This window comes from Macaca nemestrina, chromosome 9 (assembly GCF_043159975.1).
Source record: "Macaca nemestrina isolate mMacNem1 chromosome 9, mMacNem.hap1, whole genome shotgun sequence".
Taxonomy (NCBI): Eukaryota; Metazoa; Chordata; class Mammalia; order Primates; family Cercopithecidae; genus Macaca; species Macaca nemestrina.
The window spans coordinates 84,671,322-84,686,073 of NC_092133.1; the positions used below are offsets into that span (position 1 = coordinate 84,671,322).

A 14,752-nucleotide genomic window follows, 5' to 3' on the forward strand; every position below is an offset into this window, starting at 1 on the left:
GGCAGTCATCAGGCAGAGGAAATGTGATCAAAAGAATCACCCAGTGACACGGAGGCCAGGGAACATGCTTCGGGTGTTTCCTTGCACATCCTGTCACTGCACATCTGTTCCAATCATGTTGGCCCTCCAGGAGTGACCAAGGTGAGAAGCACACAGGCCTTTTCCCCAGGGGACTCAAGACAAGATGTCAGCAGCTCTCAGAGCCAGGCTAATGATGACCTTGTAGGAGGAACATTGTGGCCCTCCTCAAAGCCAGAGTGGTCTATCAGGAGCATTAGGAGGGGGTTGGGGTGGTGGCACTAGAGATGGGCCACCCAGAAGATTGCCTGGAGCTATGGGGCTGGGAGTGGGGCCAGCAGGGCAGCCCCGTTGGCATGGAGAAGGTGGTGTTAGGCTGGAGAGGAGGGGAGGACTTAAGGATTATTTTTCAGGGCAATTCAGGGCCCCTTTTTCCTGACATGTGGGGAGGTAGAGGAAGGCAGGGAAGTAAGTGGCATCTTTGACTTGCAAACCGCTACACACAGACGTCCCAAACCCCGCTACACACAGAAGCCCATACATGAGCACTCCACTCACCCCTTTGTGCATACACCACATCACTCACCCCAGAGTGCACACACATCACTCACCCCAGAGTGCACACACATCACTCACCCCAGAGTGCACACACATCACTCACCCCAGAGTGCACACACATCACTCACCCCAGAGTGCACACACATCACTCACCCCGGTGTGCACACACATCACTCACCCAAGAGTGCACACACATCACTCACCCAAGAGTGCACACACATCACTCACCCCAGTGTGCACACACATCACTCACCCAAGAGTGCACACACATCACTCACCCCGGTGTGCACACACATCACTCACCCAAGAGTGCACACATATCACTGACCCCAGTGTGTACACACATCACTCATCCCAGAGTGCACACGCATCACTCACCCTATTGTGCACACACATCACTCACCCCAGAGGGCACACACATCACTCACCCCAATATGTACACACATCACTCACCTCAGAGTGCACACACATCACTCACCCTAGTGTGCACACACATCACTCACCCAAGAGTACACACACCACATCACTCACCTCAGAGTGCACACACATCACTCACCCCAGAGTGCACACGCATCACTCACCCCAGTGTGCACGCACCACATCACTCACTCCAGTGTGCACACACTGCATCGCTCACCCTAGTGTGGACGCACCACATCACTCACCCTAGTGTGGACGCACCACATCACTCACCCAGTTTGCAGACACCACCCACCTGCATCCACCCAGCCCTGAGGCAGCTGCCTGTCCCCTCCCCTCTGCCTCCTTAGGAAAAGGAGGCCCATCCCAGTGGGGTCGGAGGGTGGGGTAGGCAGGGTGTGAGTCTACAGGGTCCTCAAGATTGGGTCTCACATTAGGAGGGGCTGCAAATTAGACATTTGACTTTATTTCCAAGTGAAACTTTCAAGCAGGCACAGAAGCACAGCACCAGGACTGAAAGAAGATGCTCAACACCCAACATGGAATAGCATTGTAACACCACACTGCCCGGCATGTAGCAGGAATTCATATTTTCTCTAACACCAGTAATTAAACAAGAATGTTGTGTTGTATATATGTGTTAAAGTTGTTCATTGGTTCCATGTAAACATTTAACATAACGCTTTCCCCACCCCCCACTTTTTTTTTTTTTTTTTTAAATAAACGGGAGCTTCAACCATGGGGAGAGGCACTGGCTTCTCTAAGCCTCCCCTAGGCCCTGCTCTGGCTGGAGGTCAGAGGGCCATAGGTGCACTCTTCATCACTTTCAGATTCTTCCTCACACTGCCCCGTTCCATGTGTGGCCAGGAGAGTCAGAGGAGAGGGTGAAACACAGAGCAAATGGAAGCCTTATCATCCCTTGGGTTCGGGGAGGCTGAATCTGGTCCCACAATCCGAGCCCAGGCGGGGCGCTGGGATGCACGTGACTCAAGAGAGCCGGCAAATGCAGGCAGAGCCAGTGATCGCCGATAAGGACTGCAGCTCTTCCGAGGCTGGGGAGGCCTCGCCCAGGAAGGCTGGAGTCTTGTCACTTGAGGACATGTCACCAAGGATTAAAAGTAGGTATGTTTCAAAGACCAAAGCAAGAGCACATTTAATTCCAACAAATTCAAATCCAGGCCCGTCTCCCCTGGGTTGTCGCTGGGGGGCACCCTGGGCACCACATCCTGGTGGTCTGGCTATGCTGAGTAACTGCAGAAGTGCTGGCCACAGGCTACCCCCTCCCTCAGGAGAAAGTGTGCCCAGCCCTCTCAAACGGTCACATGGTATCAGTCCATGGACAGTGAGTGGCCCCGTGTGCACCATTGACCGTGGGAGCACTGCACCAGGGGGTCACAATAGCTCTGGCCACAGTGTATCATGCAGCCCACAGGGCTGCTGTCCTGACCTCTCTCTCTGTCCTGCAGTTGGCCTGGGGTTAGTTTTTCAGTGCCTCAGGGGTGATATTAAAAAGCATTTGGCCGCTGAGTGAGCACTGGCAACAGTGGCCAGACCACGCCCTGTATGTGACAAGTAGCCCAGTCACACTTGTGACTGATGGGCTTCAGCCGGGCCCGGCCTCAACACTCCTGGGCTCCCAATGTCTCACTGCTCTTTAGCTGGAGAGGACCTGCTTAACTGCAGTGGGGCACTTGGAAAGATCCTGGGCTTTGGTGTCCCACAACTCTGGGTTGGAATCATGTCATTGACCAATGCTACTTGATCTGCCTGTGTTTCTGTCTCTCTGTCTCTAAATTGGAAGCCATGCCCCTCTAACTGGATTGTAGGAAATAACATGCAGTGATGGGTGTGGCGTGCAGCCTGCTCCTTCCCTCTACTCCCCAAGAGTTTTGTAATAAGCCAGCCTCCTCCACCTTTCTAATCTCCATCAATCTCTGCAGTCACCTGCCCACCTGTGCTCCTCTGGCTCACTGCTGTTGTTTTCTGTTGACTCTGGATTACTTTTCCCCTTGTCTCCTTTTCATCACCTCCTTGCACCCCAACAACCCTCCCAGGCTTTCCCGTTGTGCTCAAATCCCCATTTCCTTAGCCTTCCCTGGCAGTTGAGCTCAGTGGTGTATGCTTTGGTTGGGGGGTGGGGAGGGAGAGCAGGCTCCCTTTCCTCCTCCAGGCTGGCATGCAGATAGAATCAGTCCTTGTTGTGCCCAGGGGGATGCAGGACCTCTCATGTGGAGCCCCTTTGGCCTGCCTCCCCAGCCCCGCAGGCAGGTACTACCTGCACCCACACTCTGCCACGCTCATGCCCTCGTAGTGGTACTTGAGGGTGGGCACTCCCATGTCATCCTTGTAGAGGATGGAGATGGGGCTCAGTTTGGTGGGCACACAGCAGGCTTTGCCCACCTTTGTGGGGAACTTGAGATGCACCAGGGTCTGCACGATAGCGTGTTTCGTCGGCGTCACATCGTCAGCCAAGGGGAAGAAGCAGCCACCCTTACACTCGTAGGCTTCGTACTCCTTGGGCGCAATGATCCAGCTGTTCCAGCCGATGTCCTCGAAGTTTACCCGCAGGGAGGTCTTCTGACAGTGGCTGCCAGCCCCGGTGCTCCTTTTCCGCCTGGCTAAAGTCGACCCCACAGCCACGTGGCCATCTGCGTCCTCCTCGTGGCTGCTCTCACCTGCCTCTGTGGAGCCCTCCTTGGACAGCTTCTTGAGCACACTCTCTTGCTCATGGCTGATCATCTCCCTCAGCTCCAGCCTGGTCTCCTTGGTCCCACTGCTGTGGTCATTGGAGAAGACGACAAAGAAGGGCAGGTTTCTGGAACCTGGGGGGACACTGATGTCCAGCTTGTCACAGCCCTTCCTGTGGCTCTCCACAGTCACTTCCAGCTTATTTTTGCTCTTGGTGGAGTCAGACCGGACCCAGCGCTTCACGGCGCTGGACACTTCCAAGGTCTCCCAGCCCTCATCCCGAATGTCCTGGGACACCAGGAAGGTCTTGGTGTCCGCAGCACTATCCCAGGCATCTGTTCCATCCAGAACATCATAAATGACCATGCTTCCTTTCAGGTCGTGAGAGTGGTCCATGTGATTTTGACAGGAGACATAGAGTCGGAGCTCAGCTCTGGTGATCTGCTCGTGCCTGGGAATGGAGATGTTGAAGAGCAAGATGTGCTTCTGGAAGGGGAAGTCCTCCGTGGCAGTTATGGAGATGGCATCTGAAATGCAAACACACCTGGTGGGCATCTGCCGAAGGGTCTGTTTCCATGACACTGAAGCTGAGTCTCAGGGTTTAGACAGAAGAGCATCTGGGATAACAGTTTTGGTCTGTATTATCTCTATTTGGTTTCACCCAAGCCCTTAAGGTATAAGAGTATTTTCAAAGGTACACTTAAGATCTTCCAAAGAAAAGCAAAGGCAGGAGATGCCTCTAATTGGGATTGACAGTTCCTACTGTTTATTGAGCATCTACTGTGTGCCAGGCATTACACTGGGAGCTTTGCAGTGTAAATTTCACCTTAATCCTCGCACTCACCCTGGGAGGATCTAATTATTATTCCACATTTGCAGATGTGGAGACTGGGATTCAAGGCAGTTAATTGCCAAAATGCACGCAGCTAGTTAAGTATCCTGGGACTTACTAGCACACAGCTAGTGAGTACATAAAGAAAACAGCAAAACTCACTGTCAGATCCTGAGTGAAGATCCTGAGTACATGAATTTAAAGGCAAGATCCTGGGTGGGGACAGTGAAATCCCAATATTAAGACAATATCAAAAATCTCAGCCTCTAAACAGTGTATGCATCATTTGAAATTGTAATTTCTGAACAAAGCGTAAGTGATTAATTGGTTTTAGTGTTTCAGGAAAAAAATCTATTAGCTTCAATTGCTTTGTCATGTCAAGCAAAAATGGGGCTTGCCTTTTAGCCACATAGTTAACTCAATATCCCATTTATCCTGGGCTGACACTTTGTCGTTAGCACACTCCTGCTATACCACGGCTGGTTCACAGACAGGGAAAAGAGGTTGCATTTTCTGGGCACTTGCTATGCGCCCACATGTGTGGAGACCCGGTGCTATAGGGAAACCTAGCTGGCAGGTTTTGAAGTGCCAGTCCTGCCTCTGCAGACTGGTTAGCTCTGGCCTGGATGTGGTATGGAGCCAGGCCCCTAAGCCATTTGCAAGTCTCAGACCCAGGAGGCAAGAGGCTCTGTGCTCCTGGACATTCAGAGGGAGACGGCAGCAGCAGGAAAAGCCGGCTGTGCAGACGGACAGGCCTGGGTCAGAATCCAGTGGCTTAACACTTCCTAGGTGACATGGGTGGGAACCCTTGGTGGCTGCAAGTTTTGACTGAACAGTTTCACTGTTCAGAAACTTATTTCCCCCTGCATCATGTGAGCTTGACTGAGTTAGGACATAGGTCCTAGGTCCGTGTTTGTTATCTTCTAGTCCTTCTAAATCAGATACATTTCTATTTAAAAACAATTAGGTTCTCTTTCAACACTTCTCTGTCAAAGAATTTCATCTGATTTTTAAAACCCTTTCACAAGAAAGGAATAACTGTGCTTTCAAAGTTTAAAAATATACCAGTTAGTTGGAGGTGAAATAGGTTGTCTGTTTTGTTTTGAAGTAGGAAGGGGACAGGAAGGGAAGGGGAAAAGGAAGAGAAGTGAATCAGAGGGGAGAGACGGAAAGAAGAGGAGAGTAAACAGAAGGGGTGGAAAAAAGGGAGCTGGCATCCCTGTGCACCTGCTGTGTGAAATGTGGCACACAGCCTGGGGAAGGTGAATCCTTCAGAGCAGAAGCGCCGAGTAGAACTCTCAGTGACCATGGAAATGTTCTGCAGTCTGCACTGCCTGATAGGGAAGCCATTAGCCACACATTTGAAAGGAAGCTGGTGAGGCTAAAGAACTAAGTTTTAATTTTATTTCATTGTAACTAATTTAAATGGAAGCTTGAAGAGCCTCCTATGACCAGCAGCCTCCACCCTGGTGAAAGCAGCTGTGGACCTGTGAGTCCTACCCCAGCGCGTCTGGTGCAAGCGGAGACCCTACCTTCCATGCTGAAGCTCCGCACGATGTTGGACGCTGGCGTAGTCGACTTATCAGACGTGTACCTGTTGTACAGATCGATCATGTACTGCGGTGGCTCCACCCTGGTTTTGTCCTGCGAAGGGACCCCGCTCAGGTTAAGGCTGCGCAAGAAATCCACCTTCATGTTCTCCAGAAACATCTTCAGGTTGAAAGTGTGCTCCGGCAGCTCACCTCCAGGCACCCCCAGTGGGTTGTGGGCAGTTCCCCCAGCAGACCCTCGCCCCCAGCTCTGCAGTGGCTTCCCCTGCAGGGAGCCGGCCAGCAGGGACAGCAGGGGCAGGGCCACCCATAGTGCCCCAGGACACATCTTGGGCCCACGCAATCACCCAGAGAGGAGACTGCAGGCGGCCGTACTGTGTTAGCGGGCACGGGGAGGAGCCGGGAAGGAGCGGGCCGGCATCTCCCTGCTGTTTGCTCTGAAGGAATCGTCCTGGCCAGCGCCCACTTTCGCCCGCTGCCGGGCTGGATTGTCCTCCACTGGTGCTTATCTGGTCCTCGATGCCGCGCTCCGACGTCTTATCTGAGGGAGCCTTCCGTTAATGAAGGCTCTATAAACATCTGACAAACACACAGGGCATGTGGGAAGGACACGGCCTACTGTAAGGAATCTGTGCTTCTCCAGGGGGTTATTGCCCCCTAATTAGGATCCTTTCTCATTTCCTTGCCAGGGCTCTTCAGAAGAATCTCCAGGCAGGGTGACATATGCTCCATCTCCTGGGCCACAGTAGTGAAGAATCCAGGAAACAAGACCAAGAAGCCCTCCAAATATAGAAAGGACAGCGCAAGAGCACAGTGAACTGTGGGGGCTGGGGAGATGGGGAGAGTGTGGGGACCACATCAAGGCTCAGAAGAGGCCTGCTCCTTACAGAGTCGGAACCTGCGAGCAAGGCTCCCTGCTCTGTTGGTGGGATGCATTGCTGAGCATTAGAGATCACGAGTGAGTATGGCTCTCGTGCAATTTAGTGTGGTGATAAGTCAGACTAGACAGAGGCTGGGATCTCAGCTCCCTCACCGATTCCCTGCAAATGTCACCTGGAACAAGTCACCGCACTCTACGAGCCTCCCATTCAGAAGATAGTTGTAGGGGTTAAGAGGATGCTGTGCCCCAGGCTGGCTTGGTGGCAGCATTCTGGATGCCCCTTCTCCAGCCCACACCTGATTGAGCTGGAGCCCTGGGTTCCCCCAGCCTGCTCTCTCAGAGCTCCACAACACACTGCAGCCTGCAGGGAGCTCCCCACATCCCTGCATCCCAGCTCTGGCACTGGCCTGTTGTGGGGTGGTCTTAGCTCACATTGACTTGGCAGCCACCTGGCCCACACTCATCAGCAGGGAGAACCACGCAATCTGGTAGACAGGGGAGTGGGTGAGTTGTTCTGAGACTGGTACATGCCAAGAAGATGATCCCCTGGCCTTTGGGGGCTGACAAGCTGTGGCCCAGGAAAGGGCCCTAGGGACTGTGTTAAGAGCAGTGTGACCACACTTAGACTCTGTCCATTTCCATCATGTGTGGCTTTGAGTACAGCAAAGAAGGAGCATGGTTAGAAATACTCCAGGGTATGCTGTGCCTGGTGGTTTACTCTGGGGAAGATGCTCCATACTGGTGAGGCTGTTGGGGAGAGGTTGCAGAGAGCTGAGCAGGTTTAGTGGGGTGCAGGAGGGGCCACAGCATGCTGTGGTCAGATTGCAGAGGAGGATGGGTGAAATCAGGAGCCCCTGAATGGCTGGGCCTGGACAGAACTTGCTATCTCTGTCCTTTGATGACATGGGCCAGGGGAAGACGGGAAGCGTGCTGCTTCAGAAATGCTGCTTGGGAAGAGGACTGGAAGTGCGCTGGGCTTTGATCCAGCTCAGCGCAAGAATTCCATGGGGCAGAGAAAAGATGAATAAATGGGTGCCATGCCCAAGAAATGGAGCTGCAAATGCAGAGTGGGGTGTGGTCTGGGAGGAGTGAGGACAGGGCAGATGCCTGCATCGTGGTCTGACCAGGAGCTTTTCACACATGAGAGGCTGAGCAGAGTATGAATAGCCTAGGGGCCTGGATGTGCTCTAGTAGGAGCAAGGCGCTGCTACCTGATGTTATTTTTCAAATGTGACATTTTTTCCCAGTTATAACAGTAGTCTATAGTGCAGAAAGCTTCGGAAATGGAAAACATTGTTAAAGAGAAAACAAATAACCTACAGTTTAATCATCCAGTGATGCTCATGGTTAGCATTTTGAGACACATCCGCTCCACAATCCTATATCTGAAACCCTTGTGGCCAAGAGTGTGTTGCGACTTCGATAGTTTCAGATTTGGGGGATTTTGTATTGTGTATATGCAATAACATTCCCAAAGGGGTCAGAGACGACACCTTATAATGACACACATGAATATTTCTGCAGTGAAACAAATAAAGCCACAAATGTCGATTCAGGTCAAGTTTTCCCAGAAAAGGAATTAAAAGAAACTTTAGGTTCTTAGATGGTTTTTTATTTGGGGGTCTCAGATGAAGGACTATGGACCTGACTATGTCCAGGGTCATCACAGCTGCCTGTGGGTGCTGGTCACACAGACTCTGACATGGATGGCTTTCCCTGGAGCTGTGCAATGCAACATGCTGGTGTATATCTGAAATGATTTTCCTCACAAACTCAAGGGATCAATATGTTCACATCTCTTTTATTGTTTTAAATGGATTGCTTGAGGTTTCCTGATCCATATCATCAGGAAGTCTGGTCTTCTCCTTTCCTGAATAGTCCAAATGCCCCATGTGTCAATTAAGTCCAAAGGAGATGGTGTGGGAAGGTGTTAGTCCAGCTTCTTCACGCTGGGAAGCGGGAGGGAGAGAGGGGTCCCACCTGCTGTTGCTTCTCAACAACACTGGCTTTGCTGTTGGGCACTGGTCCTACATGTCTAAACAGCTGCTTGTTCTTAGCTGCTGGGACGCCCTCTAGCCCAGGTCTGTGGGGTGCGCCCCATGAGGCAACAAGGTAACAGTCTTCTTAGACATATGCTGGGCTTACCCACCTCCGGCATGCATGCCTCTGTGGCCAGTGGCTGGGTGGAGAGAAGAGGCCAGCTATGGTCACATACCAATTCTAACCTGCCCTTTCTCAAATTTCTAGGCTCTTACGGGTGGCCTAGGTCATCAGAGGGACTCCCACTTTCATCAGGTGGTGATTTCAGGGACTTGGTTACCTTTTCATACAAATGGACCTTGGTCCATCTGAGAAAATCCCCCTAACTCTGAGTCTTAGGGAACAAGTCTCAAACTTGTTCTGATTTTCCCAGGAGGAAACAGACCCTGGGTGTTCCCTCCTGAAGAAGGACCCCTCCCTCTGCTATCACCAGCTTTGCATTGTTGGGGTCTCAGGAAGGAGCTGCCTCACTTGAACCACAGAAGGTCTTATTTATCTCTTGTTTGCCCCCTCCTCCTGCAAACTGTGTACTTTCTAATTCTTCACCGACTTCCCAGGGAGGTCTATCCACATGATTATTCAAAGACTAAAGATCTGAATTATGGTAGTCTTATGTGTCTATACCTAAAAATAAAGCAAAGGCTGGCATAAAATTTAAGAAAATGTACACTAAAGTGTCTTCAATCTCTGCCTTAGGTTTACTTTCGAAGCCACTTCAGGTATACAAGGTTTGATATGTATGGGCTTCTCTTTGAAAACATTTTTTTTAATTAAAAAAATTTTAAATGTTGTCATTTGGATTCCTTTTGTCACAGGCTGCAGAAAAGCAGAATCCAAACAGGCCTAAGCAAAGTGGATTGCACCTGACTAATGAAAACTTCGGGGTTGGCAACGGTTTGGCTTTAGCATGGCTTGAGCTACAGGACAGGCAAAGTTCTAGCCATGCTTTCTCCTCTCTCAGTCCTGCCTTCCACTGTGTTGGCTTCATGCTCCATCTCTCTGTGTCTTGGCGAGGTGGCCAGTCACTGCAGCCGGCCTGTATCCCTTTCACATGGGGGGCTGGGTGGGGTCAAAGAGGAGCAAAAGCCTCTTTTCCGGAAAGTCCTAGGGAGTCTCATGGTGTCTCTCTGACCCTGATTGGATAATCTGCAAACACTCCAGCCAATCACCGTGGCTGGGGGAACGCAATGTCCTGAATGTCCTGATTGGCTTAGGACCCTGGGATGGGAGTGGCGCAGACAGCACAGGGAGAGTCAGGTTGGCATGAACCCCAGAAGGGTCTAGATCTGGGCACTAGGAGGAGGTACTGGGGAAGGACTGTATAAATACCTTCCCATGTCATGAAAAACTTTTCATGAACTTCATTTTTTTTTTTTTTTTTTTGAGATGAGATCTCACTCTGTCACCCAGGCTGGAGTGCAGTGGCATGATCATGGCTCACTGTAGCCTCGATCTCCCTGGTCCCAGGTGATCCTTCCACCTCAGCCTCCTGAGTAGCTGGGACCACAGGCATGAGCCACCACGCCAGCCTAATTTTTATATTTTTTGTAGAGACGGGGTTCCGTCACGTTGCTCAGTTTGGTCTCAAACTCCTGGACTCAAGTGATCTGCCAGCATCCACTACACAAAGTGCTGGGATTACAGGCGTGAGCCACTGCGTCCAGCCCATGAACTTCATTTTTAATGACTAAACATTTTCCAATTGTATGGACATATCTTAATTTATTCAAATATTTTCCGATGGTAGGACAATCAAGACTACTAAGATAATGTTGCAAGACACATTATCTTACATTGTTATAGTGTATATTTTGTATTATTTTATTATTATTTTATAGGACAGGTCATTGGAAGTGGAATATCTGGGTCAAGGAACACGTAACATTTGCAAAGCTCTTGGTAAGCATTGCTAAGCGGCTTTCCAGAAATGCTTTTTAAATATTCACTCTCAGCTGAGCCTAAGAACTCATCTTACCACACTGTTACCAATACTTCTTTCTAATCCTTGGCAAATTAATGAACAGCAGCAACAAAAATGCTAGTTTGCATTGCTCCGTAGGCTGGACTATATTTTCCTCTACTTTTTCAGGAGACAAACCACAGGATCTGGGCTTCAGCCTCCAAGGAGTTATAGCAGTGGCCAGGTCTCACCGGTGCTGGTCCAGGGCCATACTCAAGAATCACATTTGTTACTGTGCTGTGAGTCTAGGGAGAGGGCCAAAGGGCACCACAGATTCCTGGGTGTTCCACAGGAATATGGCCCAGGGTAAGCATGCAATAACTAGTCATTAGTATTGCTCCTGTCAGTATATGATCTTTCTGTGACTGTTTCTCTCTCCCTCACCCCTGGGACAGCTCTGCCCTTCCTTTCCGTGGAGCTGTAGAGTGAGCTGTGCTCTTCCACCAGGACTACTTCCTGTCCCTCCTCACTGTCCTCCACCAGGGTCAGTTCTGACTGCCCTTTAGTACCTGCCTAGGAATCCCACAGCACACAACCTCTGTGTTCCAAGAAACAATTGGATTCATCTAACAACCACTAAAGCGCCCCAGGGCTGCTCCTCTGCGGTCAGCAATTTGACAGCCCAGCGAGTCTGCCTGGCCTTTACAGCCAGCCAAGGCTCCTCCAGGGCAGGCCTCCCATGCTTGTCTCTGCATATGTCTTTGAACACCTCGGCGTGCTCTGTGGTGGGTGCTGGTCAGGTGCCGGTTCTGCCACCTCGGCCGTGTCCTCCTGTCTCTTCTCAATACCCAGACAGTTTCACATGACTGTGCTGTTGTTATTTTTAACCAAAACCTCCATAGGGTCACAAATCTCAGGACTTTTGGATTACAGAAATCATGGCATCACTGCAATTGCTATGGAAGAAGCACAATTCAATGAACAAGAGAAGTAAATTTGACTCATCCGTTTATTTCAAGCATCCTTGAAGCCCATTCCTCCAAAAAGGTGACATTGACTTCAGCGTTCCTTCATGGAGGGAGAAAGGATTCACCTGAGTTTCTGTTATACCATGACTCCAGAGCATCAGGGACCCCTTCCCTCCCAGGAGACATCACTAAAAATCCTGTTCTCAAAGCGTGGCCCTGGAGCCAGCAGTAGCAGTGCCTGGGAACTGGATGGAAATAAAGCCTCAACCTGAATCAGAGACAATGCTAGGGGGCCCAACTATATCAAGTTCTCCAGGCAACTCTGATAGGCATTTTGCACAGTGGTTTTGACAAAAGAGGGAACTCATAAGACCCTTCCAAGAGAAGACACATGAATACATTGCCTAGCATGGTATTTAGCACATAGTAAATGCTACGTAATTGGATAAACATGTATCTTCTACATCCAACCCACCTATCCCCAATTCATACAAACAAGCCTCCTGGGAGATGCTGAATGAGTGTGGTTTGGGGTTGGGCTGAGCGTGAGTGAGGCGGACTGGAGGCAGGGTAGATAGAGGATGCATGGACATCACTATCTCAGGGAGCAGAGAGAAGGGGAATGGAAATCCCAGAAGAGCCTGTTAAGGATCTTATGCTTCCAGGTTTTGGTAAAGGGAAATAGTTTTGAACTCTAATGTCGGTGTTTTGGCGCACAAGTCATAGCCAGAGCTGGCCAGCTGGCCTGCCTTCCTGGTTTCTCACTGAAACTACCTTTCAGCCCTCCCTGGCATGTGCTGCTGCAGACGCTCTTTGTGATGTTCTTATTCCACCAGCCAAGCCCAGCTCTTTCGTCCTGCTTGGTCTCAAAGTCAGCCTCTCTGTGGAGTCATCTCCATTCCTCCTCCTCCTGCAGAGTCTCCTCCTCTCACCCTCCCCTTCCCACCTCAGACATCCATAAGTTCCTCAGGCACAGTTTTGTCTCCATCCTGGCCACAGAAAAAGCATGAGTTATAAGCTTCTGCTCTGATGACATTTTATGAAGTCATAGAGAGGCACCTATTGGGACACCCCAGGCCAAACACCTGGTAGTACCAGGACTCAAGTCTTCCCATTTCTCAAGTATAAAGGTTGTATCGGAAGCCTTCTGAAGTTTTCTCCCAGTCCTCAAGTTTCTCGCTGTCAGTGGTACTGTTTATGTTTGTCACATGAACTAATCTATCAGAGGCCCTGCCCTTCTAGAGGATGTGTAAGTTCAGAGATGGGGCCCAGCTGCAGGCCACCACCCTGCTCCCTCCAGAATGAAACAGGCCCAGTTGAGTGACATCAGCAAACCATGTCTAGACTGTATGATGGGCTCTTATGACAACGTAATGTTGACATTTTTTGTTTTAAGGGAAAAACAAGTTATTTCATAAACACATTTCTTTTTAACCTCACTTTACTGTGTCCCAACCTCAGTGTTGTTGGGACAACCCTAGTAGACTGGGGATCACTGGCCAGGAAGTTCAGGGTCAGTGCCAATCATGTAGGCCTTGAATCAGGCCGCCTTGAGCATCAAACTTAATGTTCTCTGTGGTCTTGGCAAGACATCAGTAGACATGTTACTTATACTTTCTGAGCTTGTTTTTCTGCAGCTCCAATTGGGCAGTAAGTTGCAAGGTTATTGTGAGGCTAAGTAAGATCCTATAACTTCTTCTATACATGGGAGGGGTCACTTATGATACCAGTTTCTCCTACCATAGAGTTGGGACATGTCATGTCTCCACTTGGGACCTGCCCCATTTCACATTCCAAGGTCTTCAGGGCATGCCTAGGAAAGATGGCAACTACTGAGCACCTTCCATCCAGGCACAGGCCTGGAGCCCATGCCTATGGCTGGACCCAGGGGAGTGTCCCAGCCTGCCCTCCCCAACCCCAGCAAGCCAGACATGAGGACTCAGAGGCATTGCAGGTATTTGGGGGGAATCCAGAAGGTCTCCCAGAAACTGCAAGTGCCAGAAAGAGTAAGATAAAACTACTATGGGACAGCCCATGTTTAGCAAAAATAGAAAGGGGGCAGTTGAATGAGAAGAAAATGAGGGATGGAATATTTGGAAGGAAGGGACTTGGAGTTTTATCAAGCCCCAATATTTTACTTATTTTGCTATTAACTTATATCTTGTCATGTTTCAAAAAGAATTAGACATTGCAAACCAAGCACTAAGTGCAGGCCAGTTTGCGCCAGCCCAGCAACCTACAGCAGCTTGAGGGGAACAATTTGGTCCCATGTCCAATTCCTGTGGGAGTAACAGAATAAGGTGGTGAGTGTGGAGGACCATCCCAGCCCTCCCCTGACCTCTGTCAGCCGTCAGGGCCATGTGCCCAGCAGGCGGGGACCCCCACGGCAGCTGCTCAGGCACGTGTCCCAGAGCCACTTGAAGCACCTCATAGGAGATGCTGAGCAGAAGCTGCAGGACTCCACTCTGGCACCCTCACATCCCCCCCACCTATCAGTTCTGGCTAATCATTCTCCAGTTTCAGTGACTTGGCCTCCAGGAGTTGCCACTCTTTGGATGCTACCTAGGCTCCTGGAATCACTGTGGCTGCCTGTGCAGAAGGCCAGGGAACTGGAACTTTACATCTCCCTTCCCAGGGCGGCCGGAAGCCAAGAGGCCCTGAACACCCAGCTGCCTTGCTCGAGGCCATACTGCCCTGAAGAGTAAGTAAGCTCCAAAGCTCCCCACAGGATTGCTCCTAGCCTGCTTTTCTGCTTCGCCCCGCCCTTGCCCACGTCTCCTGGGAGCACTTCCCCCACACGTCCCTCGCACAGGAATCCTGGTGTCCAGAGTCCAGCCTAAGGCCCAAGACAGACACCAGGGCTGCTTCTTTCCTTGGACATCCCCTCTTAGAAAACCA

At 50.6% G+C, this 14,752-nt stretch overlaps 1 protein-coding gene across 1 annotated transcript; it reads right to left on the reverse strand.

The window, feature by feature from the left end:
* Nucleotides 1-1,287: 1,287 nt before the first annotated feature.
* Nucleotides 1,288-6,612, reverse strand: LOC105486673 (growth differentiation factor 2). The gene is made up of 2 exons (XM_011749689.3): nt 6,049-6,612; nt 1,288-4,211 (listed from the first exon to the last, which is right to left on the reverse strand). The coding sequence occupies exons 1-2, from the start codon at nt 6,392-6,394 to the stop codon at nt 3,268-3,270; spliced, it is 1,290 nt and encodes a 429-aa protein (XP_011747991.2). The 5' UTR covers nt 6,395-6,612; the 3' UTR covers nt 1,288-3,267.
* Nucleotides 6,613-14,752: the final 8,140 nt, after the last annotated feature.